Source organism: Elephantulus edwardii, unplaced genomic scaffold (assembly GCF_000299155.1).
Source record: "Elephantulus edwardii isolate Elephantulus edwardi_28Jun2011 unplaced genomic scaffold, EleEdw1.0 scaffold00010, whole genome shotgun sequence".
In the NCBI taxonomy this organism is placed as follows: Eukaryota; Metazoa; Chordata; class Mammalia; order Macroscelidea; family Macroscelididae; genus Elephantulus; species Elephantulus edwardii.
The window spans coordinates 10179643-10203812 of record NW_006399760.1 but is presented as its reverse complement, the minus strand read 5'-3'; the positions used below and the strand labels follow the sequence as shown (position 1 = coordinate 10203812).

Below are 24170 nucleotides of genomic sequence, written 5' to 3'. Positions count from 1 at the left end.
GACTCTGAACCATCAGACTCAACAATCTCCAACTTATATTTCATCATCTGGCTTAGTTCACTTTTCAATAAAAGAAAAATAAATGTTACACAGAAAATATGTTAAGACCAAAACCAAAATAAGGACACTAGATACACAAAGAATAAGGAAATATTTGTATTAAGAGGAAAACATAGATGCTATAAATAAAGGAGCCTTTACTAAAAGTTGAGGCAGAGGGAGAGTTTGTTCTTGGGACTCTAAGAAAATGCTGTTGTTGCTAGATACCATCGGGTTGAGTACAACTCACAGTGACCCTGTGAACAGCAGATCAGAACCTTGCCGTACACTGTGATATCATAATCATCATCTTCATCATCATCTCTGATACATTTGAGCCCATTGTTACAATCACTGTGTCAATTCATTTTGTTTAGGGCCGTCCTCTCTTTTGCTGACCTTTCCTAGCATGATGTCCTTTTCGAAGGACTGGTCACACCTTGGAAGTGGACTCGACATGTCAAAGTATGCGAGATGAAGCCTCTCCAATTCTTGCCTCTATGGAGTACTCTACTTGTACTTGCTCCAAGACTATTTGTTCCTTTGGTAGCTCATGTGATACTCAGTACTCCTCTCTCCAAACCCACACCTCAAAGGCATTCATTCTCCTTCTGTCGTTCTTGGTCATTGTCCAACTTTCGAGATACATAGGAAATAACGAAAAAGACCATGACTTGGATCACATACAACTTAGTCTTTATATTGACATTGTTGTTCCTGAGCACCTTGTGGAGAACCCTGCAACAAATTTCCCCCAAATATTTTGATTTATTCACTGCTGGTACCAAGGATGTTGATTGTGGATCCATGCAAGATCGAAATGTTGACAACTTCAACTCTTTTTCCATCTATCATGATGTTTCTATTGGCCCAGTGGTGAAGATTTATGTTTTCTTGATGTTGAGATGCAATCCATATTGATGGCTGCTGTCTTTGACTTCTGCTCCAAGCATTTCAAGTCCTCCCCAATCTGAGCAAGGTTGTATCAGCATCATAATGCAGGTTGTTGATGAGCTTTCCTCTGATTATGATGCTACCTTCTTCTTCATAAAGCCCAGCTTCTTTAATAATTTTTTCAGCATACAGTTTGAATAGGTATGGCGACAGGACACAGCCCTGGTGTACATTTGTCTTGATTTCAAACCTTGTAGTGTTCCCTTGTTCTGTTCTTGATCTAGCTACAGGTTTTGCATAAGCATAAGTGACTGGGATTCCCAGTTCTGAGATACTCATTCTTCTCTGTAAGTCATAATTTGCTATGATATGCCCTGCCAAGTGCCATAATATAGTCAATAATACACAAATAGACATCTTCCTGGTGTTCTCTGACTTTAGCCAAGATTCATCTTACAACAGCAATGAAACGCTCGGTGCCATAGCCTGTCTAAATAGTAAGGACCTTTTTATACGGATGGTGCTTTGGTGATGTAGTCCACAGGGAGTTAAAGAGCTAACCCAAAGGCTGTACCTCTCTAGCATTTCGCATCTACCAGCCACTCTGGAGGAGAAAGATGTACAATCTCTTTAAATGTGGTTTACAGCCTTGGAAACTCTATGTTCTGAGTTGATTCTGGCTCAGCATTGAGTGAGGGTTTTTTATAGACAGCCTGATTCTCAAGTTTTCAAGTCTCTTCTGTCCTCTGTGTGGGATTCTTAACTGCTACCTATGAGTCCAGATATTCTCTAGTGTCTAAGGTCTTTCCTGGCCTTGAGCAGTGCTGTGGAAAACTTAGCAAACTATTCTATCCGCGCCACATGTACAGTATAAACACCAAGTTAACTTTGCTGCTTGTTTCATTCTAAATAGAATTTCAGTGTGAGGCACTGGGCTTCTACTTAGTCATCTTTGCATAAATCCTTGTGTTGGAGATCACAGTTAATTTATGGAGACCGGTGATCTTTCCCCCTTTTTTAAGGTCTGAAAATTCTCTCAAGTCCCCAAACTTGCAGGATTTCTTGAGCTTCCTGCAAGCATTTCTTGCAAAATTCTTCGCAATTTCCTGGATTGTAAAAGATAAATTTAGATTCACTATTGTATGTTGGTCTGAAATATGTCTTTTGATAGAGATTGATGTCCTATTTGGACTAAACATTAGGGCTCAAGAAGTATGATTCTAGTACTGTGGAATGAGACATTGGGATTTAAATGTTGCAGTTGTTAGGTGGAGTTGAGTTGGTTCTGGCTTGTAATAATAACTCTGTTATAACAGAATAAAACATTTCCACACCCTGCACACTCATCCTTATTATTGCTGTGTTTGAGCCATTTGTTGTAGTTATTTATCTCTGTTAGTTTAACTCTATTAGGGCTTTCCACTTGTTAACCAACCCTCAACCTTATCAAGTTTGCTGTTCCCATCTAGGGACTGGCCCTTCCTGATAACAAGATGAAAGTATGTAAAGTAAAGTCTTGGCATCGTTGCTTCTATGGAGCTTCTGATGGCATTTACTCTAAGATTTGTTTGGTCTTTTGAAAATCCAGAGTATATTCCATTTTCCCCAACAACACCACAATTCAAAAGCATCCATTCTTCTTCAGTCTTCCTTAGCCACTGTTCAACTTTCCCAGATATGAGACTTTATGGCTTAGATAAGGTGCACCTTAATACTAAAAGTGACATACTTGCTCTTTGATACTTTAAAAAGGTCACTTTGCAGCAGATCTTCCCAATGTAATATGTCATTTGAATTCTTGACTGCTGTTTTCATGAACAGTGATTACAGATTTAAAGAAAATGAAATCTTCAACAACTTCAATCATTTATCCATTAATCATGATGTTGTTTACTGGTCCAGTTATAAGGATTTTTTTTTCTTCTTTATGTTGAGGTATAATTCATACTGAAGGTTATGGTATTTAAGCTTCATCAATAAGTGCTTCACGTTTTAATTTTCAGCAAACAAGGTTGTGTTTGTTTATAAATAATATCCTGTCCTTGGGAAAGCACTTAACCTCTCCGTGTCTTATTTGTAAAATATGGAGAGTGATACTTGCCCCAATGTGCTAATTAAGTTACACTGAAGTTATAGAAAGCCTTTAACACAGTTTAAGAGTTTAGCAAGTTGTGGCTGTTGCAATCTCATCCTTTTTATTTCCAAATGTTACCTCTTACCTCCGTCCTTCACAAGTCTGATCCATGAGGCAGTAGCTTCTTTCCTTGTTCCCGCCCTCCCCCTTTGCTGTCTGTCTTCCCGTCCTTCATCTGCTATGGCCCAGGCACTGTTTCATGCATTAGGAATTAATTCAGATGTTCCATGCTCTAGTTTTAAGCTTGGAGGTCTTCATATTGAGTTCCATCCTAGTGTAGAAGATGTAATGATATCTCCTTGTGTTCTGAGATAGGAGGTCTGGGAGAGACTGTGACTATGTAAGCTGGCTTTGGCACCACCCGACCTGTGTGGTGGACAGGTAGTATTTGGATGTTCTCCATATACACTCACATTCTGGTTTCCCAGTTTAGGGTGCTATTTCTTCTACCAGCCAATCAAATGAAGTAGAAACATTTAAACAAATTGCTCTTGAGTTGGAATCATTTCCTATTTGGGTATTTGGAACTTCAAATTACGAGGGAGGAGAAAGCCCTTCTTTCTTCTATGGAGCTGCTGGTGGATTCGACCCACTGGAGAGGCTCTGCCTTTGGGTTACCAGTACAACCCTCTCAGGAACAGGCACTAGAGCTCCCTCTTGGATGAAGACATATAACTATCATACATCTATTTTTATTCTCTGTAAATCAAAGTGGGCATTGATGTTACCTTCTAAGGTTGATTTAAGATTTAAATGGACATTTCCAGTGTGTGTAGACAGCATGGCGGAGTTGTGCTGCTAGCCCAAAGGTGGAATTTTTCTACTGATTCAAATTCACCAGTGGCTCTGAGGAAGAAAGACAGACAGTCCCTTCCTGTGTGATTTACAGCTTCTGAAAAGTCATTAGAGGGTCAATTTTGAGTCTGTTCTGACACCACAGCAATGAAAGAATAGTACATAGGTAATATTCAATAAAACCTCACAATAAACAGTCTTTTTAAAAATTAATTTTAATGAACATTTACGGAGATTTCGGACCTCCATTCATTCATTGTTGCACTTTTCTCCCTGCCCAGTCCTCCCCACCACCCTGTTTGCTTCTCTCTTTGACAAATAAAAGGAAAGTTCTTTCATTGGTATACAATCCCCCCGCAAGCCCCTCCTCCACCGCCCCAAGTATACTCTACTATGCAACCTTAATTCTGGACTCTTGTGATAACCATAATACCCTATAATATATAGCTTTTAAACTGTTCTCTCCCTCATCTGTTTCAATGCAGTATGCATAATTTATCCAGTTTTTCTCAGTCTTACCCCAACCCTGATGTCAGTCCCATTCTACAACAGTGGCACCATGTAATATTTGTCCTTTTGTGACTGAGATATTTCACTCAGCATAATGTCCTCCAGGGTCAACCATTTTGAATAATATTGTATGAGTTCCTTGTTTTTCAATGCAGCTTAGTTTTCCATTGTGTGAATATACCACAGCTTCTCTATCCATTTGTTTGTTGATTGTCCCTTGGGTTGTTTCCAACTCCTTGCTATTGTGAACAAAGCCGTAATAAACATGGGTGGGCATATATCTGCTTGGATGTCTGTTATAGTCTCTTCGGGTTATATTCCCAATAGTGGAATTGCTGGGTCAAATGGTATCTCTATTTGTAACTTTTTGCGAAAGCACCACACCGCTTTTCACAGTGGTTGCACCATTTCACACTTCCACCAACAGTGAATAAGGGTTCCAGTTTCTCCACACCTTGCAAGCATTTGTGGCTTGCTGTTCTGTTAAATTTTGTTATTCTGACTGGGGTGAAATGATACAGTTGTTTTGATTTGCATCTCTCTTAGAGCTAGGGATTTTGAACATTTCTTCATGTGCTTGTTGTCCATCTGAATGTCTTCTTTGGTGAAGTGTCTGTTCATATCCTGTGCCCATTTTTCAACTGGATTATTTACCTTTTACCCCTTGTGGTGCTCAAGAATTTCATAAATTCTAGATATAAGTCCCTTATCTGACATGTCATTCCCAAATACTTTTTCCCAGTCTGTGGCTTCCCTTTTTACCCTAAATAAACTGTCTTTTAAGCTCTACATTCAGGGAGTTGATGCCTGATGGAAATTTGAAACTTCATGTTGGACATCAACTCCAGTCTTTCTGAAAGCAATCAAAAATGTGTTTTTGTTTTGTTTTGTTTTTGTTCTTATGGGGCCAGGAAACATTTAAGCGAGATGACTACTGTTTTGAAATTGTACTTTACTCCTATATGGACTTAATTATGATATCATTCTTCCTCTCTAAAAGTGCTACTTGGAACCACATTTTTGTCTTGTGAACTCATATGAGTTTGTGTAGAATTTTGTGACCTGTAGAGGCTGGATTTTCTGTAAAATTCTGGAATAGTTTCATTGGGATCATATATATATTTCTCTTCAAATAGAAAGCTGAGATTACCCATCGAAGGACTGCAATAAGAGTGTCTTGAACCACGAGCACATCAGAACTCTGAGCATCTCAAGACAAAAATAACCAACAGATGAACCATGGAAAAAAAGGAATAGGGTGACTTTTCAGAATGAGGTGGTCATGGAGGCTGCTCAGAAAGGAGGACTCAGAGTACGGGCCTGTCAAACAGCAGACTGAGCCTGCAAACAAAGGACAGTTCAAGGGCATGGGGTTTGAGAAAGAATGCTGCTCTCTTGTTTGTCTTTTCAGCTGGATCTGCACACATGGCTAATATCACCACAATCAACAGTGTCATCTTTGAATAGGGAGGGATAGAGACTCACCCAGCGCTTGCACCAGGGAGACCCTACACACAGATGAACAATTCATTAGGCATTCAGACCTGAAAGCTGTCGCCAAATTTTGCTTTCTGTGCTAAAAACAACTCAGTGATCAGAAAGAAAGAGAAAGTAGAATCAACACAGTGAGTGGAGGCCAGATAGGAGTGTTGCCTCAATGCATTATCAAGATCCAAACCAACCTGAATATCTACAGACTATTTTTCATCCTATTGTTATTAAGGAGTTTGAAACTTAGAATGCACATGTTTTTACCAAAAGTGCCAAATATGCCTAATTATATTATTATCAATTCTATAAATCACACCTCAAGCTCTTTCTCATTGCTTCTCTTGGACATATTTTAGGAACTATTTTGTTGAAATTTAGGCTATATTAAATTTCCCTGATGATTAAAGCAATCCAAGTCTATCAAAACTTGCTTTCAAGGCAGTTGTAATTTACAGTTTATTTTCTTTATAAAAATATATAAGCCTTAAGGTAAGGAACTTCTATCCTTCACTGGATTTTTTTTTTCACCTCACTGATTCATCTTTCTACTAATGGTTGACAGTTATTAAACATTTGCTCTTTCATTAATTTGTGCAAAGGCAAACTAGAATTGCAACTATTTAGCATTTACCAACAAATCAACCCACTGATGTTGAGTTGATTCTAACTTATAGTGACCTTATATGGAAAAGTAGAATTGCTTTATAGGATTTTTCTCTGATAACTTCATCAATCTCATATTCTACTTAAAAAGTATGTAGCAGATACGTAGAATAATGATTTCCAAAAACAGGTATGATTTAATCCTCAAGCATATGCTATTTTCATGGTGGTGGGAATTTTCAAAATAAATATGTTAAGCACCCTCCTCTCATCAATCCTTAGAAGCAGAAACTCTTTCCTAGTTGAAGTCAGAGGTTGATGAAAGTATGAAGAATGTATAAGGAGACAAGGCATTGTTACCTAGAGAAGGAGCCATTAATCAGAATACACTCGGTCTTTAGGAGTTAGAGAAAGTAATGAAATACATTTCCTTTTAGGACTTCCACAAAGCAATGTAGCCCAGTCCACACCTTGTGACGTTTTAGACTAATAAGATCTAAAATTGTATGATAATCAATAATTGCTGCTTTAAATCGGTAAAGATACTCCATTGAACAATGTTCCTTCATTATACGAATCCACCTAGAACTTGAGAATGTGAGCTTATTTGGAAAGAGCATCTCTGAAGAAATAAGCAAGATGAGGGCACACAGGACTAAAGGACTAATCAAACACAACCTTAACCCCAATGACTGCTGTCTTTATACAAAAAAAAGGAAAATTAAGACACACAGTACCACAGAAGATAAAGTCATGTGAAGATAGGAGCACAGATTGGATTTATGCATGTCTAAATCAACGAACACCCAGGATTGCTGATAAGCCCCAGAAGCTAGAAATGGCAGAGAAGTCTCCCCATAGATCCTTCACAGAGAGCACAGCCTTGTTGACAAATTGAATTCTGAAGTCTTGTCTCCAGAACTAAGTATGAATTCACTTCTGTTGTTGTAAGCTATGTTTATGATGGTATGTTACAGAAGCTCTAGAAAACTAACACACTAAATCTGTTGTAGTTTACTACAGTGGCAACAAAAACTGATTCAACGTGGGATGAGATAAAATTAGAACATATCCTTGTGTCTTGTCATTACAAGCTCTCATTGCTGCTGTTAAAAGCCCAGGTAGAAGGTCAGAGTTTGGATATTTCTGTCAATGAAACAAATTATGGTAGGTTTGAGCCTCATTCTGAGGTGTAATTTAGACCTTAATTAGTTGATTTAGCAGACCTGTTCTCAAATAAAGGAGACATCTGTGGAGGTACTTCACGTACACTCCTGTTAATGTTGCGATGTGCATAGCTTTACCTTAAATAAATTTGCGTCTTCACATCTGTACAGTGAAGATAATGAACCTACACTGTAAGATAGCTGTAGAGAGTAAATGAGAAAACGTATATAAAAGTTTTGTCAGGAAGTAGCTGTTCAATAATTGCAACTATCACTTTAATGGTCAGAGAAAAGAATGGTTTAGGATTGCTCAGTGAGAAGTTTTGTATGAGAAGATGACTCAAGGGGAAAAGAAAGCCGTGAAAAAGGAAATGCCGTGAATGCAACTGCAAATGATTCTCATCATCTGAGGAAAAAGGACTTGTTAGCTAAAGGAACCGATGTGGCATCACAGGGATATTTTCCAGGAAAACAGATATTTGGAAGTATGTATATTTAAAGAGAACTCTTCCAATCAAAAGTGAATAGAAAAGGGAAATGCAAAATGTTAAGAACAGTATCAGGAGATGCAAGACACTAAAAATTATGAACTTTAAGAAAGACTCGTAACTATATCAGAAAGGAGTCCTGGTGGCCTTGTGGGTAATGTATTGGTTGCTAACAGAAGGGTCAGCAGTTTGAATCTACCAGCTACTCTGCTGGAGAAGATGAAGAAGCCTATTCCTCTTGAGTGAGACCTACGGCCTCAGAATAGGACTCAAAAACAGTAATAAATATTTTTGGTAATTCTGTCCAAAGACAATAATAAGAAGAACTCTATGAGACAGTTTAGAAGCATTATGAGGTAAACAGATGACAGAGAGAAAAAGCAAAACAAACCAAAACAAAACACAAACAAGTGAGCAAGCAGCTAAAGTAGATAATGTTCACCACAGACAGGATGAGCCAAGTAGTCTACCTATTCTCAAGGTAAACGCCACTGGTAGAAATTTTAAATTATACTCTGAAACATTGCAGTCCATGTTGACTTGATTGTTACTTAGTTATGAGAAAACATAATAAAATAAAACATCTGATAAATTAGATTCATATCAACCTGAATTAGGGATAAATTCTAGAGAGAAGTCTAGATAGTACAACGGAATGAGTGCTCGAGGTAGGTATAAGCAACACATGGTTTTTCTGACTGAGCTTGATATGAAGTTTGATGGAAGGCACTGAGAGTTTTTCAGAAAACAAACAAACAACCCAAATTGACGAGATTTATAAACTTAGATTCTAATCTAAAAAGATTAAAATGTTAAAAACAGAGAAACAAAAAACCAAATGAAACAAAAAAATGTTGAATCTTTGATTAACTTTAAATTCTGACATTTTTATTAGTGACTATGTTAATGGATGATATTCCACTTCCACCAGTAGCATCAACCAGGGTGTGTCGAGGGCACATCACATTGGCTGACGCTGTAAGGAGTTGTGTGTGAGGTGGTAACACCAAGATGACTTCTTTTTAAAACTTCTGTGTTTAAGCAGAAATTTATTATTTTAAAAAGACAAATATTCCTGTAGTTAGTCATAACAAAACTATTCTTTTGTAAGCCCAGCTTACAATCATACATTACAGTATATAAAAATACTTGTGAGGCTAAAAAGCCATGCAAGGTAACTTCTTCCACCTAGAGGGAGCTCTGATAGCTTAGTCCCTGGGAATGGCTCTGCTAACCTAAAGGTTAGTGCTTCAAATCTACCAGCAGCACTCCACTCATGTGATTTATAGCCTCTGGAAACCTGCTGGATGGTAAGTTATGAGTCAATTCCAAGTCGTGGCAGTGAGTTTTTTGAGGACTTGCACTGCAGTCAGAGCTGTCAAGATACCAAACTAAAATAAACCTTCTAATCACATGGTTTCAGCTGCCTGTGTTACAAGCATGCCCTGTTGTCTTCCTTGTTGCTGGTGATGTTATAGTGACTAATTGTGTCAAATTTCTAGGGTGTTACTACAATATTGTGGTAATTAGCATTTGTGAACCTAAATTAATAAATCAAAAGGGGAGAAAGAGAAAAAAAGCTTCTGCTTACATACTGATACTATAATTATAATCATAATGTAATTAAATATAGAAAGATTTTACAGAAGAATTTTTATTTGAATAATCATTTAAGAAATATTATATATAACCTTCAATTATATACAAGCTCTGTTAATATAGTTGGTAAGGAGTTGTGTTGTTAATCCAAAAGACCATACTCTCTAGGGGTTCAAATCCACCAGCTGCTCTGTGGGAGAAAGATGAGAAATCTCCTCTGGAGGGTCTGCTATTCGTCTGTTCCAATTAATTGGCAGTGAGCGACAATTATATTGATTGTAACAAATACTCTATTACCAAAATTGATAACAAACCTTATTAAGTATTCTGTGTGGTCTAAGAGGAGGTCCATGGGTTACTGCACTGAGTGATATTAAGACAAAAAATACTGCTGCTTCCCATCACACATGTGGAGACAGACGCATTTTAAAAATATGTTTCTATAATCTTATTAACATACACTTACAGAACCGAACAAAATATGTCCTAACTGCTCCTTACTTGTCAGAAAGAAAAGTCTGAGAGGAGGCCTTTATTAGCAAGCTTTAACATCAGGCTTGACCTACTTAAATCTCTGAGAGAGGGGAAGAACTCTTTGACTTGGTAGGCCAGGAGAGAACACAACTTTGTCACCAAGGAGGACTTCAGAAATAATTCGCCTTCAGGTGAACTGCTTTTCGAAAGCACTTTTCAGTTACCTGCCCCCAGAGTGAAGTTCAAAAGAAAAGAGAGTAGAATGTTCTCAATCAAGATCTCTGGGCTGTGGTGTTTTCTACCACTGGAGAGTTGCTTGATTCCGAACATTATCACCTTCAGGAATAGGAAACAGTCATTTCTTTACACAGACAGTCTTTTAATCTTGGAACAAGAGGCCTAGAAAGCTATTCTCACAGAAGGCTTTTCTTGCTTTAAAAAACACAATCAAATTGGTTCCAGTGGAGTGGGACCTTTGAAAGTACACCTCTTCTACTTCCATACAAGTAAATTGGACTAGCCTAATTAGATTGTCCAGAAGTGTTTAGATACCATGGTGATGGGTACTTTATAAATACTGTTTGCAGCTAAAATGAGGATGTCCCTGGTGACAATTATAACCTTACAGTTGGTGTGATAGGTTAGAAAGATACAAGCCAAGAGCTTTGTTGCATTCCATAATATTTATTGATAGTTATTTATGTTGACACTTTCAGCCATTTGTGGTGTCTTTTCACTCTAGGCATGTGGGAAGTGTGGTCAAAGATGACTTTTGTAGATAAAGACATCATCTTCTATGCGAGGTAAGCATCATTATGGATTCCGCCCAGGAACAAAGACAACAATTATAACATAAACAACTGCCATCCAGAAATCAAGCTGCACTTAATCAGTTCAGAATTAGAACATGCTTAAATGCCCGGCTCTGCAGTGAGGGGAAAAACCACATATTGCATAGAGATGAATGGTCTTTTGATCATAGAAGAAAACCAAACGATATTCTCTAGTTGCTGAAATAAATCCAGAAAGCAGTCTATTAAATATTGAGTGATCTTGGTCGCCTTACTCTCCTTCTCAAACTACCTTTCTGCTTCACTTATCCTGCTGGAGCAAGCTCAATGAGGATGACGGTGTTCATGGAAAAAAAAAACAAACAAACCAAAAAAACCCTCAAACTGCTGATTTGTATATGCAAGAAGAAACTAATTCATCTCTTCAATCCCTGTACTTAATTCTTCCAAACTGGGGGGTAATGCATGATTTTTAAAACATTTATAAAATCTTGTAAACCACCAGGTTTTAACTTGGTGTGATGGTTTAGTGATATCTAATAGCTGAAACCTCTGCTCCTTAAATCAACTCTGACTATGAGGAAGGAAGGTAAATCAATATTTTGATGCCAGGCCTCATGCTGGAGTTTAATTTATGTTGTTATTAATGTTTATAAGAATCTCACAAACTAGTTAACACACCCACTTAAAAGATGCACACTTTGAGAGGCTATCAGCTCTAGGTTGCCTAATAATGTCGTACAGTATTTCACTCCCTCACTTTCATTGCTAGAAATCAGAACCAGCCTCACAGTTGAGCCTCCGCTATGTTTCCAAGGCTGTAAATCACACTGAGGAAAATTGCTCCTCTTTCTCCTGGGGACAAGTCAGAGAAGTTGTAGCCTTTGTGCTAGCTGTGTATGCCACCAGAGTCCAAATAAGTACTTCAGTTTGCCTGACATCTGACATCAAGGTCCATCGTCATAGCACCATTCATAATTTCTTCACCTGATAAGATACACAGGAATCAGGTTACTTCTGTAGAAGGTATCATTGGAGGTCAATATAAGCATTGAAAACTAGGCCAGGTGCTGATTGTGGAACAGATCATCAACTATTCATATGCAAGTTCAAAATAGGGGAGCTCTGGTGGCCTAGTGGCAAGGAGCTGCAACTACAATCCCAGAGGCACACGGTTCAAATCCACTAGATGCTCTGCCGAGGAAGGAGGGACAATCTCCTCCTGTACCAGTCAGACCCGATTTGACGGTACACTCACAAAAAAATAATAAAAATAAAATTTAAAAAAGTTCAAAATAAAGCTAAAGAAAGTGAAATCATATCCACAGGAATTGAAATTTGATCTTGAGTCTATCCTCCCTAAATTTAAAAACCAACTCTGGAATAGGTTTGAAGCCTTGAACACTAATGAATGAAGACCAGACGAACTGTGGGAATATATAAAGAATATTGTTCATGAAGAATGCAAACAGGTGATTAAAAGAAGGAAGAAGAAGAAAAGACCAAAATGGATGTCAGAATAGACTGAATATTGCACTAGAGCACCAAGAAGCCAAAGCAAAGGGAAGAAATCAAGAAGTTAAGGAGCTGAACACAAGATTTCAAAGGGCAGCCCAGGAAGACGAGGCAAAGTATTATAACAAAATATGCAAGGAGCTAGAGTAATAAAATCAAATGGGCTGAACTCGCTTGGCATTAAGCTGAAGAAACTAATGAACAAATTTAAGCTGCAATCTGCAATGTTTAAGGATGCCATGGGCAGAGTATTCAATGATTCAGGAAGCATTATAAGAAGATGGAAGGAGTATTCAGTAATTGTATTAAAAAGAATTGGCTGGCACAGAAGAATTTCAAGAGACAACATATGATCAAGAGGCAATGGTGATGAAGGAGAAAGTTCAGGTTGCTCCGAAGAACTTAACAAAAAATAAACCCCCAGGAATTGATGGAATACCAATTGATATATTTCAACAAACAGATGCTGGCCTGGATGTGCTCACTATGTTGTGCCAAGAAATCTAGAGGACAACTACTTGGCTAAGTGAATGAAAAAGATCCATATTTATTTTCATTCCAAAAAGAGGTGACCCAACAGAGTGGAAATTATCAAACAATATTACTAATATCATACACTAGCAAAATTCTCCTGAAGATTATCCAGAAACAACTGGAAAAGTATATTAACATAGAACTACCAGAAATATAAGCTGGGTTTAGAAGAGGTCAATAGCAGTAGGGAGATTATTGCCAGTGTCAGATAGATTATGGCCATGTCTATCTGTGTTTCATTGACCATGCAAAGACATTTCACTGTGTGGACCACAACAAATTGTGGCTAACCTTGAGAAAAATGGGAATCCCAGCACACTTAATTGTTCTTATGTGAAAGCTGTACTTGGACCAAGAAGCAGTCCTCAGAACAGAGCAGCAAAACTGCATGGTTCAAAATCAGGAAAGGAGTGCATCAGGAATGCATCCTGTCTCCATACCTTTTGAATCAATATACAGAATAGATCATTCAGGAAGCTGGGCATTATGAAAAGGAATATGACATCAGGATTATAGGATGACTCATCAAGAACTTACATTATGCAGATGATACAACCTTGCTTGCTGAAACTGAAGAGGATCTGAATCACTTGCTGAAGAAGGTCAAGGACTGTAGTCTTCAATATGGGTTGAAGCTCAACATCAAGAAGACAAAGATTCTCACCACTGGGCCAAATGGCAACACCATGTTAGATAGAGAAGAGATTGAGGTTATTAACAATTAAAGCTTGCTCAGCTCCACAGTCAACAGCACCAGCAGTCAGGAAATAAAAAGATCAATGTTGTCAGGGATCTATCCACACTACTGAAAAGCAATAATGTCAGTCTAGGGACTAATGTGTGCCTAATCCATGCCACGGTCTTCACAATTACTTGCTATGCATCAGAAAGCTGGACAATGATTAAGGATAACAGAAGAAGAATCGATGCCTTTGGGTTGTGATGCTAGAGAAGAGTCCTGAATATATCATAGCCTGGCAAGGAAACAAATCAATCTGTCTTGGAGAGGGTGAAATCAAGTTTTTCCTTGGATGCTAGGATTTTGAAGCTCCATCTCACATACTTTGGACACGTGGCCAAGGGAGCCTGGTCCTTGGAGAAAGACATCATGCTCGGAAGGGTGGAGGGACAGCACAGGAGAGGAAGACCCTGGATGAGATGGATTGATAGAGTAAGTGGGGCAATGGGGGTTGGTGTGTCAGAGTTAGTGAGATTGGTTCAGGACAGGGGAGGGTTCAGAGGTGCTGTACATAGGGTCGCTATGGGTCACAGATGACTCAACAATAACAGTAACAATAATTTGCCTTAGGAAAATAGATTAGTACTTAAATTGGAGCTCTCAGAGTTTTAATTTCAATTTTCAGTGTTTTTTTTTCTCTTCTATTTAATCAATTCACATGAGCCCTTTAACTCAATACAAGCCTAAACCCAACAGGATCAACCTCCTGTGACCAAGGGTTTACACAGACTGATTTTTAGGAAGTAGATGGACAATCCTTATTTCTTAGTCTGTTTTAGTTTGGAAACTCTGCTGAACTTTGCACAGCATCATCCATCTTAGCGTGAAAGCCACCATTGACAGATGGATGGTAGCAGTGTTTGAAGTGTATTTGAGGAGTCAAAACCATGGAACGTAGAATTTTACCACTGACCAGCCATTGCCCTCATCATATATGCAGGTATATGATAAAGTGGGAAGATATAAAACTTAAAAAGAGTAGGCTTAAGCTTTGATACACAGTTCTAAATTTTAATATTGGAAGTGTCATGTAAGTTGAGACTCACTTTACTTCTCTGAAAAAATACCTGTGCTTCTAATATGTATTTCTGGAGTAGCTGGCAAGAATGGGAATTTAAGAAATGTGTTAAGGAAATATGTGATATATTCTAGTACTATTTCTAGCAAAAATCAAACCTATTTCTAGCTTAAAATCAAAAGCTTTCCTACTTAAAGCTTTTCTCTTATGAGGAAATTCAGTCATGTGAAATTCACTTTGTTGAATTGTTGTTGTTATTGTTAAATGCCGTCGACCCTATGAACTTTATTCATTTCTCCAAGTTCATAGGATTTCCAGAGGCAAGCTATTTCAGAAGTGGATGCCACTCCTTCTTCCAAGCTTGTTTTAATCAGAGAGATCCACCAAACACTGTCCACCACGGATGACCAATATTGCATTTGGCACATCAGGGTCACAGTTCACAGCCTCCACAAGTTACCTCTGTATAGCAAATCAACAGAGCAGTGCTATACCATCTAGAAGAATGCTTGACCAAAAACAATTAGGAAACAGGCCTGAGGGACGCAGATTAAAATCACCCACCTTTGGCTTGGAAGAATCACTTTCTGTCCATTAGACCAACTGAACTCTCTCTATGTTGTTGAATTACTGTGAGTTATAAGTGTATTATGCTTTTCTCAATCTCTTTTCAAATACCCCGTAGCAACCTCAATGAAGATATTTTCAGACATAAAAAAAAATCAAACAGTTGATATATATTCTGGGTATCTACTTCTTGAAAAAGAATAGTATAACCTATTTATTTTTAAATTAATTGCTAATGATATCATAGTCCTATAAATTGTCCAAGCTTTTATTGTGAAAATTTGTTACTTGTCTCCTCCTCATTCCTCATCTTTAATTTCCTCTCGTTCTGTAGTTTAGGTGATCAATATATTCTATAAGCTCAATTCCTAAAACATTCCTTTAACACCTGACAGCTTCTTAACTGATTCCCAATCCTCAGAATCTTTTTTTGTCTATTACTGCTCCTTGGAGGCAAGGATTCTGGGGCTTCGCCTGACATACTTTGGACATGTTGTAAGGAGAGACAGGTCTTTGGAGAGGGACATCATGCTGGGCAGAGTGGAGGGACAGCGCAGGAGGGGAAGACCCTCTATGAGGTAGATTGATTCAGTCACTGGGGTAATCGGGATGGGTGTGTCAGAGGCAATGAGATTGGCACAGGGTAGAGCAGGGTTTAGGGCTGTTGTACATAGGGTCGCTATGAGTCGCAAACGACTCGACGGCACATAACAGCAACAACAACAACAACTTTAGATTGTCCCAATCCTAGTTTCTGAAAACATTCAAGAAAGTCAGGTATGAATCAGTTCCAATACCAAGGCAATAACTTTCTTACTTCTATTCCCATACACACAGGTCACACTGCATACCTAATCATGCTATACGTCAAATATTACTGGATGTTGCCTTTCTCTAGGATAAAAGCCCAAGTACATAATAATTCATAAGAAAATTTTCAGAATCTATTAAATAATTACTTTAATTTGTTTTAATTTTGAAGAATAACTTTTGAGCACCTATTTTATGCCTGGTACTATGCCAGGTTTTGGAGCAATGGAAGTAAATCAGTGAACCCTAAAGAAATAATAATTTTAAAATTATGTAAATAAAAACAGTGTGTGTGTGTGTGTGTGTGTGTGTGTGTGTGTGTAGGAAGCTATAAATGAGGCAAATTATTTGGGGCAAGGAACCAGTCCATGGGAAAGATCTCAAATAGTCATAAGATAGTATTTAAGTGTCTTACGTCTTAATCAGTTTCTGAAACCTTTGTGGTAGGTATCTTCTCCACCTCCACATTTAGATCAATCTTAAAAAAATAGAGAAGGCACAATTTCTAATGTCAAGAATGAGAAAGGTTGATAGCACATATTTCATAGACAAGAAACAGACAATACATATATATGGGCAGACTAATACCAATAAATGTAACAAATAATATGAAATGAAAAAGAATTATTGAAAGACAAAAAAAAGTTTACTAAAATCCATGCAAGGAAGAACAGGTAAATTAAATAGCCTCATGTCTCTCTGAGAAGTTGAATTTCTACTGGAAAACGTCTCATGCTTCAAATTTTTTCATTAGGTTCTACATAGATCTGATCCTTAATACCAAAACCAGGGGAAGATACAAACTGGAAGAGAATATTTGCATAGTCTGTTTCTGCAAAAGAGCTTATATACATAAACGTTGTTGTTGCTATGTGCTGTCAAGTTGTAGGTGACTCATAGTGACCCTATGAACGAAAGAAAGTCCTTGCCAGTTGCGTGGCTTTCATCCTTTCTCCATGTCCATAGGGTTTTTTAAGGCAAGCTGTTTAGGGAAGTGGATGCCATTGATATCATAAATATATCTTGATATGTAAACATATATGTAAATAAATCTCTAAATTAATTAGCATGAATGCACACAATTCAACATGAAATGGGAAAAAGATTCAGAAATTTCAAAGAGAACGTGAGTAGCTCAAATAAACACGTGAAATTCAATATTATTCATTATTAAAAACCCCTCAAACTCACTCTCAGTGAAATTCCAACTCATGTCAGCCCTCCATTGAGTTTCCAAGGCTGTAAATCTCAATGGAAGGAAACTTCCAATCTTTCTCTAGCTAGGTGGCTGGTCCTTTTGAACAGCCAGGGATACATGGACTTTCAGTTAGGAGGCCAGGATGCTGTAGACTAAGCTACCAGAGCTTCTTTATTGTTGTTGTTGTTGTTAGACGCCATTGAGTTGAATATGATTTATAGCGACCCTATGAACAGCCATCCTAAAACCTGTCCTTTCTGTGAGCCATGAGACCATAGAGCCCATTTCTGAAGTTATTGGGTCAATCCACCTCATTGGGGTCTTCATCTCCTTTACTGACTCTTCTTTCCAAGCATGTTATCCCTTTCCAAGGAATAGCTTCACCTACCTCAATGTCCAAAGTATGAATGATGATGCTTCACCATCTATGCCTGCAATGAGAACACTTGCTGCACTCTTTCCAGGACATATTTGTTTGTTCTTTTGGCAGTACATGAGATATTAAGTACTCTTTCAAATATAAACCATGGTAAGATAATTCTCCTAAATAATTAGAATCTCTACAAGTAAAACTGGAGAGAAGATGAAAGGCACCCAAGAGTCGAGGACTCTCCTTCATAGGGTCGCTATGAGTTGTCTGCGACTCGACGGCACTTAACAACAACAAGTAAAAAAGACCAAACATTACAAGTAGTATTAAGGATATAAAAAAGATGGATTTTTATATATTACCAGTGGAAATTAAAAATGATGAAGTTACTATTCAATGTAGTTTAGCAGATTCTTTTAAAGTTATATACATAACTAGTGTGTGAACCAGCAATCTCTTTCCTAGAAGAAAGAGGGGGGATCCATATAAAGGCTTACATACGAATATTCGAAGAAGTTTTATTTGTAATAGCCAAAATGAAGAAATAATCCCAAATTCCATTAACAAGCAATTTGTTAGCAAAAGTACACAATGTAGAACATTATTCAGCAATGAAAAAAGAACAAGTCCTTAATATATGCAAGTAACACGTCACAGGAAATAAACCAGAACAAAAAGTCTACATACTATACAATTTCATTTACATAATACCTTAGAAAATATGTGTTAATTTATAGTGACTGAAAGCTGATCATTATGGGTTCTGAGTAATGAGATAGAGGAAAACAGGAAGGAACTTGAGAAGGTAATGAATATATTCTTATTTTGTTTCTGGTGGTGATTTCACTGTTTTTGTATCAAATGATGTCAAAATTACGGTTATATACTAAATATATGTACCAAATACAAATAAAGCTAATAAAAAGCTATAAGTCACTTCAATTTGGAGTATATTTATGTTTATTACTACAGTTCTAGGGACCTCTGGTAGTCTTGTGCTAGAAACTATGCTGTAATCTCCAAGGCACATGGTTTGAATCCACCAGCTGCTCTGTAGGAGAAGGATGGATAATCTCTTGGATGATTAACTGCTTCTGAAAATGTGCTGGAGGGTCAGCTATGGCTTGGTTCTGACTTGACAGTACACAAAAACAACAGCTACAGTTCTTAGAAAACTCTAGTGGCCTATTGTTGTGTGCCATTAATTTTCAAAGGCAGTTAAACACACAGAAGGAGATTGTCTATCATTCTGCCATGGAGCACCTGGTGGATCTGAACTGCCTGCCTTTGGGATTCGAGTGCAGCTTCTTACCATTAGGCCACCAGAGCTCCCTGCTGGCCTGTTGTTATGTGCCATTGAGTCCCCTGCAACTCATAGTGACCCTATGTACATTAGCTCTGAACCCGGTCCTATCCTGAGCCAATCTCATTGTCTTGGACAGACCTAATTCCATTTTTTCAGTCACTAACTCAATCAATGCCATATTGGGTCTTCTTTTGCTGTGCTGTCTCTCTACCCTTCCAAGGAATATGTCCCTCTCCAAGGACTGGTTGTAATTCTTGTTAAAAAATCAAACCAAACCAACAAAAACACTGAAATTTATCCTAGGTTTCCTCTGTATAAGAACAGAAAATGTACACTATAGTCAATCAGTTGCAGTTGACTAAAGTGTTGATGAAAAAAAAACCCACCAAAAAATGATAGTTTGTTGTTTTTGTTTTTTTTTAAAAAAATATTGTTTTAGACAATTAAAAGCACATTCAGTACATCAAGACTAGGAATTTTTTGTCGAGAGTTTGCCAGGCCACTGGGTAAAGTTGTCTGTAACACAGTAAAAATGGACAACGTACGGAAATGTAATGATTTGAGGGGAAAGGAAAATTAGCCATGTGAGGAAATTTTTAGAGTCTCAGGATTTAACTTTAAGTGCAATGTGGTAGCCTAGTGGTAAGGAGTTATGTTACTAACCCAGAGGCATGCGGTTTGCGTCCACCAGCTGCTCATATGGAGAAAGATAGGTGATCCCCTCATATGCCAATTACAGCTTTTGAAAACCCAACTGGAGGGTCAACTACAAGTTGGTTCTGACACAACCACACAAAGCAACAACAACAAAGACAGAGATGTTCATTGTCTCATCATACATATGAAAATTAATTCAAGATTTTGGCAATTAAGATTTGCTATATATGAAAGTTTTTCATTGTACTGTCTTTGTTTCAAAAATCTTTCATTCTGCTTTCTTGTTTCTAAAGAAAGATGTTTTCTCATCTCTTTCATTTGTTTCTACTTAGAACCTGTATTTGAGTAGAATTTCTATGAGTTTAGGGAAAATCAAGTGAAAGGATTGACTTGATTCACCATAAAACCATGGAAGTTTAAAGAAGGAAAAGAAGGTTAGAGATGACTTAGATTAATTGCTTCAGTTTAAAGAGACAAAATCTGATATCCGAGAGGACATTGTTTGATGTGGTAGAGCTAACTAGGACCTAAAGTAGAATTTGCAATTACTGATAGACCTTCATTTTCCTGGGAGACTATTGCGTTTAGTTATCCATGGTCTCAGCCGATGTAAGTCATTTTTAAAAGCTCACTGAAATGTTACACTATTTTGAAAAAAAGTCTGTGTGAATGTAACTTTAATTTTCTAGCCCAATAGAACTCACACCTAGGGAACATTTTCCATAGTTGTTTCATGTTAAAAATTAATACCTGATCATCTCTCTCTCTCTCTCTCTCTCTCTCTCTCTCACACACACACACACACACACACACACATTGCTAATGATTTAATTTTGCTTGAATCAACAATTAATGTCCCTGAAAGTAGCAGTTTAGAAGTCGGATGATGCACTGGGGAAATGTGTTTCAATAGACTTTTTTGAAATAAAATGTCACTTTGAGGACAGTTGAGCTAGACTCAACAATAGCTAGACTCAAGCCATTGCTTTTCTAAATTCACTAATAAGCATACACATGCTGCTTGATAAATAAAGAAGGCAGAAGAATAGTTACTACATTCCAATAGTAACACTGGTGGATAATAGAAAATATATTGCAGATTTTCAAAAGAAGTGTAGTATGCATAGAGGTGATTACTCTTGGAAGTTAACCAAAAGGTTACTTGGTTTGGGCCCATCAGCCACTTTACAGGGAAAAGATGTTGCTGTCTACTTCTGTAAAGATTGCTATTATATACTTTAGAGTTGGAACGGACCCATAGCTCACCTTCCAGCAGATTTTGGAGAGCCAGTAAATCATATAGGAGGAGATAGCCTATCTTTCGTCCAAGGAGCAGCTGGGGGATTTGAACCACACACTTTTTGGGTCACAAGTGCAATTCCTTATCACTAAGCCATAGCTTTGAAACCCCTGTGTGCCAATTCTGCCATGTCCTCTAGCGTCTCTGAGTCACAATCAATTTGACAACAGTGAGTTTGGTTTGGTTTCATTTTAGTGTACTGCCAGAAGAACAAACAAATCAGTTATAATCGAAATACAAGTAGAATGTTCCTTAGAAGTGAAATGATGAGACTTTGAAACACTTATCATCTTCAGGGAAGAATAATTACTAGAAAAGGACATCATGGTAAAGTGGCAGGCCGGCAAAAGACTTCTCCAAGGACTAACTCCTCCTAATACTATGTCCAAAGTATGTGAGATGAAGTCTCACCATCATCATTCCTATGGAACACAGCACTTCTTGCAAGGCAGACCTGTTCTTTTGGCAGTTCATGGGCATTCAATACTCCACTAACACTACAATTCAAAGGCATCAATTCTTCTATTATCATCTTTATTCATTATCCAAATGTCCCATGAATTTGAAAATATCATGGCTTGGGTCTTAGAGAAATTGACGCAGTGGCAAAAACAATGAAACCAAATAAAGTAACGATCATAAAATTGGTGCTATACTGGGCGACTGCTCAGTTATGCATCAGAACCCACTAGATAGCATGACAACAACCCATTATTTGGATAACTGAAAAAAAAATTTGAAAAAGAGAATGAAAAAGACAACAATTTGAAGCTGAAAATTGAGCTTTAACACATAATCTTTGGGTACACATCTATTGTTTTTATAAACACACAATTTTCACCAAATTATAGGATGAGTGGCCCCCACAATGGGCTCATGTGTATCAGAGGTGGTGAGGATGGCACAGGGTAGGGTAGGGAAAGGTTCAGATCTATTGTTCATGGGATCACTATGAATTGGAGCTGACTCAATGACATATAACAACAACAAAACAGTCTTCATTTACTCTCTTCAGCCTGAAGCATAATTTTTATAGGAGCTATTTCACTTCTCAAGTCATATCCTAGTTCTTTGCATCTGTAAAATGGGCTTTAATACTGAGTTGTAATCACCCAATGGGATCAATGGTTCTAGGGCCAATTGTGTAGTTTCATAAAATTACCATATGTAGATTTTTTATTTTTATTTTCATGTCTTTGTATCAAAGGGCACACATTCAATACCTTTCTTTTTCAATGAATGAGGAAAACAGACTACATCTGCCAGAGAGCAAACGTTGTTTCTTCTCTCCAGATGTCTGCCTTTTCTCCCAGAAGTTGGATAGCATCGGACAAGCACTAACAGATGATGAACACATGCATAACTACAAAATGGGCAAGCTGATTATTTTCAAAATTGGTATAAACATTTGTTCTTGGGTTGAGATTTAAGCCCATAGCAAATCTTTACGTTTGTGTTATACACTCTCAACTAAAAAAAAAAATGTTTATAATAGAAGTGCTGACAATGTGAAAATTCAGTTATGGTCAAAAAAGCAGTTTTGTTTAAAAATGCCATTTTATACTTCCATATTTACTTCCTAACCAGTGACTGACTGAGATGTCAATTTCTCAGAAGTATTTTTTCCCCCATCCACTCCAAAGAAGACTTTGACAACTGTTTTCAAATGAGCGAGAGGTCTGAATTTCAGCCCCTTAGTCTTCAACAAATACCAATTAGAGTACAGAGACACATGGTAGTTATTTTATGTTCATGTATATGATGTTAATGAATGAGACCGAATAGAATGAAGTATGTTGCTCAAGAAAGACTTAGCTTTTAGATAAGGATTTGAAAAGGAAAAGAAACAGTGGCAATTATTGGGAAATGCTTTGCCCTCTACGACCTTGCCTATCTCAAGATTTAGGGACTATGCTGATGCGAGGGTATAAAATAAGGTCAGAAAAATCACTTAGTTCGGCTTGTAAGTCACTTGTTATGGAACTGAAAGTGTGCTTCCTACTTCGTGGTTGTTATTACAGTGACCTTAGTGAGCCGGGTCAGGTATCCCTCATATGTCTTGTTATGTTTATAAAGAGATCCACAGGTCTACCTACAGAGTCGATTGAAGACAATCTTACCATCCACTTCCGGAGTGGTAAATAGGATGACTGAAAATAGAAGAAATAAAGTTTCCCAAGTATGTTAACAACATGTTTTTATGTACTAAGTGCTTTCTTTTGGAAGGCTGTGATTGGAAGCATAGGACACTAGTCAACTATTTTCTTCTTTTGGAAATTGAAATCTCTCATTCCTCATTACCTTGATTACTATGTAGAGTCTTACTTGTGTGTATGGAATTGGAAATATTTTTGTAGTAATAAAGGGCTCAGTGAAGATAGGGAGAAAGCTCAAACACTAAGCAGGCAAATACTTCCTTTGCTCAGCTAACATATAAACACATATGTCCAGGTAGAATTCAAGTCAACAAATGATGCCAGCAAAGCTAGACTGCTATCTGCAGGAAGTAGAAAGAAGATACACATCTCACACCAGACACAAAAATCACCTCAAAGTGGATTAGAGACCTGGGAGTAAAGCCCAAAGTCATAAAGTTCATAAGAGACAAATTGGGATCAAGCTTAGAAGGCCTAGTCTACAGTATGAAAAGACTACCAAATACAGCCAGAAATGAAGTCTGAAGAGGATAAAATTGATGAATAGGATCTTCCAAAGATGAAAGCCTTGTGTGCAACAAAAATTTTTTTCAACAGGATGAAAAGAAAACCTACTGACTGGGAACAAACATTTGGCAATATTATCTCAGACAAGTCTCATAATGAAAGTTTACAGAATATTCCTGGGCCTTCACAAGAAAAAGACTGATAACAACATTGTAAAATGGGCAACAGGGGTAAAAAGAATTTTTCCAGTGGAAGATATTTGAATAGCCAACAGATGCATGAAGAAATGCTCAAAATAACTGGTAATGAGAGATGAAAACCAAAACCATAATGAGATACCGTCTCACTCCAATTGCAGTGACAAAGTTTAACCAGATGTTGTTGTTGTTGTTATGTGCCATCGAGTCGTTTTCGACTCATAGCAACCCTATGCACAACAGCCCTAAACTCTGCTCTATCCTGCACCACCCACACCGCCTCTGACACACCCATCCCAATTACCCCAGTCA

General features: G+C 37.6%; 1 protein-coding gene across 2 annotated transcripts in view; it reads right to left on the bottom strand.

The window, feature by feature from the left end:
- The window catches only part of ARHGAP15 (Rho GTPase activating protein 15), a 948827-nt gene that overhangs the window by 135260 nt on the left and 789397 nt on the right, over nt 1–24170 (bottom strand). Inside the window, exon 13 of one of the 2 annotated variants that reach the window (XM_006880749.1) lies at nt 20682–20688. The exons of the other annotated variant lie outside the window; for it this stretch is intronic. Within the exon in view, the coding sequence (XP_006880811.1) occupies nt 20682–20688 (7 nt within the window). The remainder of the gene's footprint in view (nt 1–20681; nt 20689–24170) is intronic. 2 annotated transcript variants of the gene reach the window in all.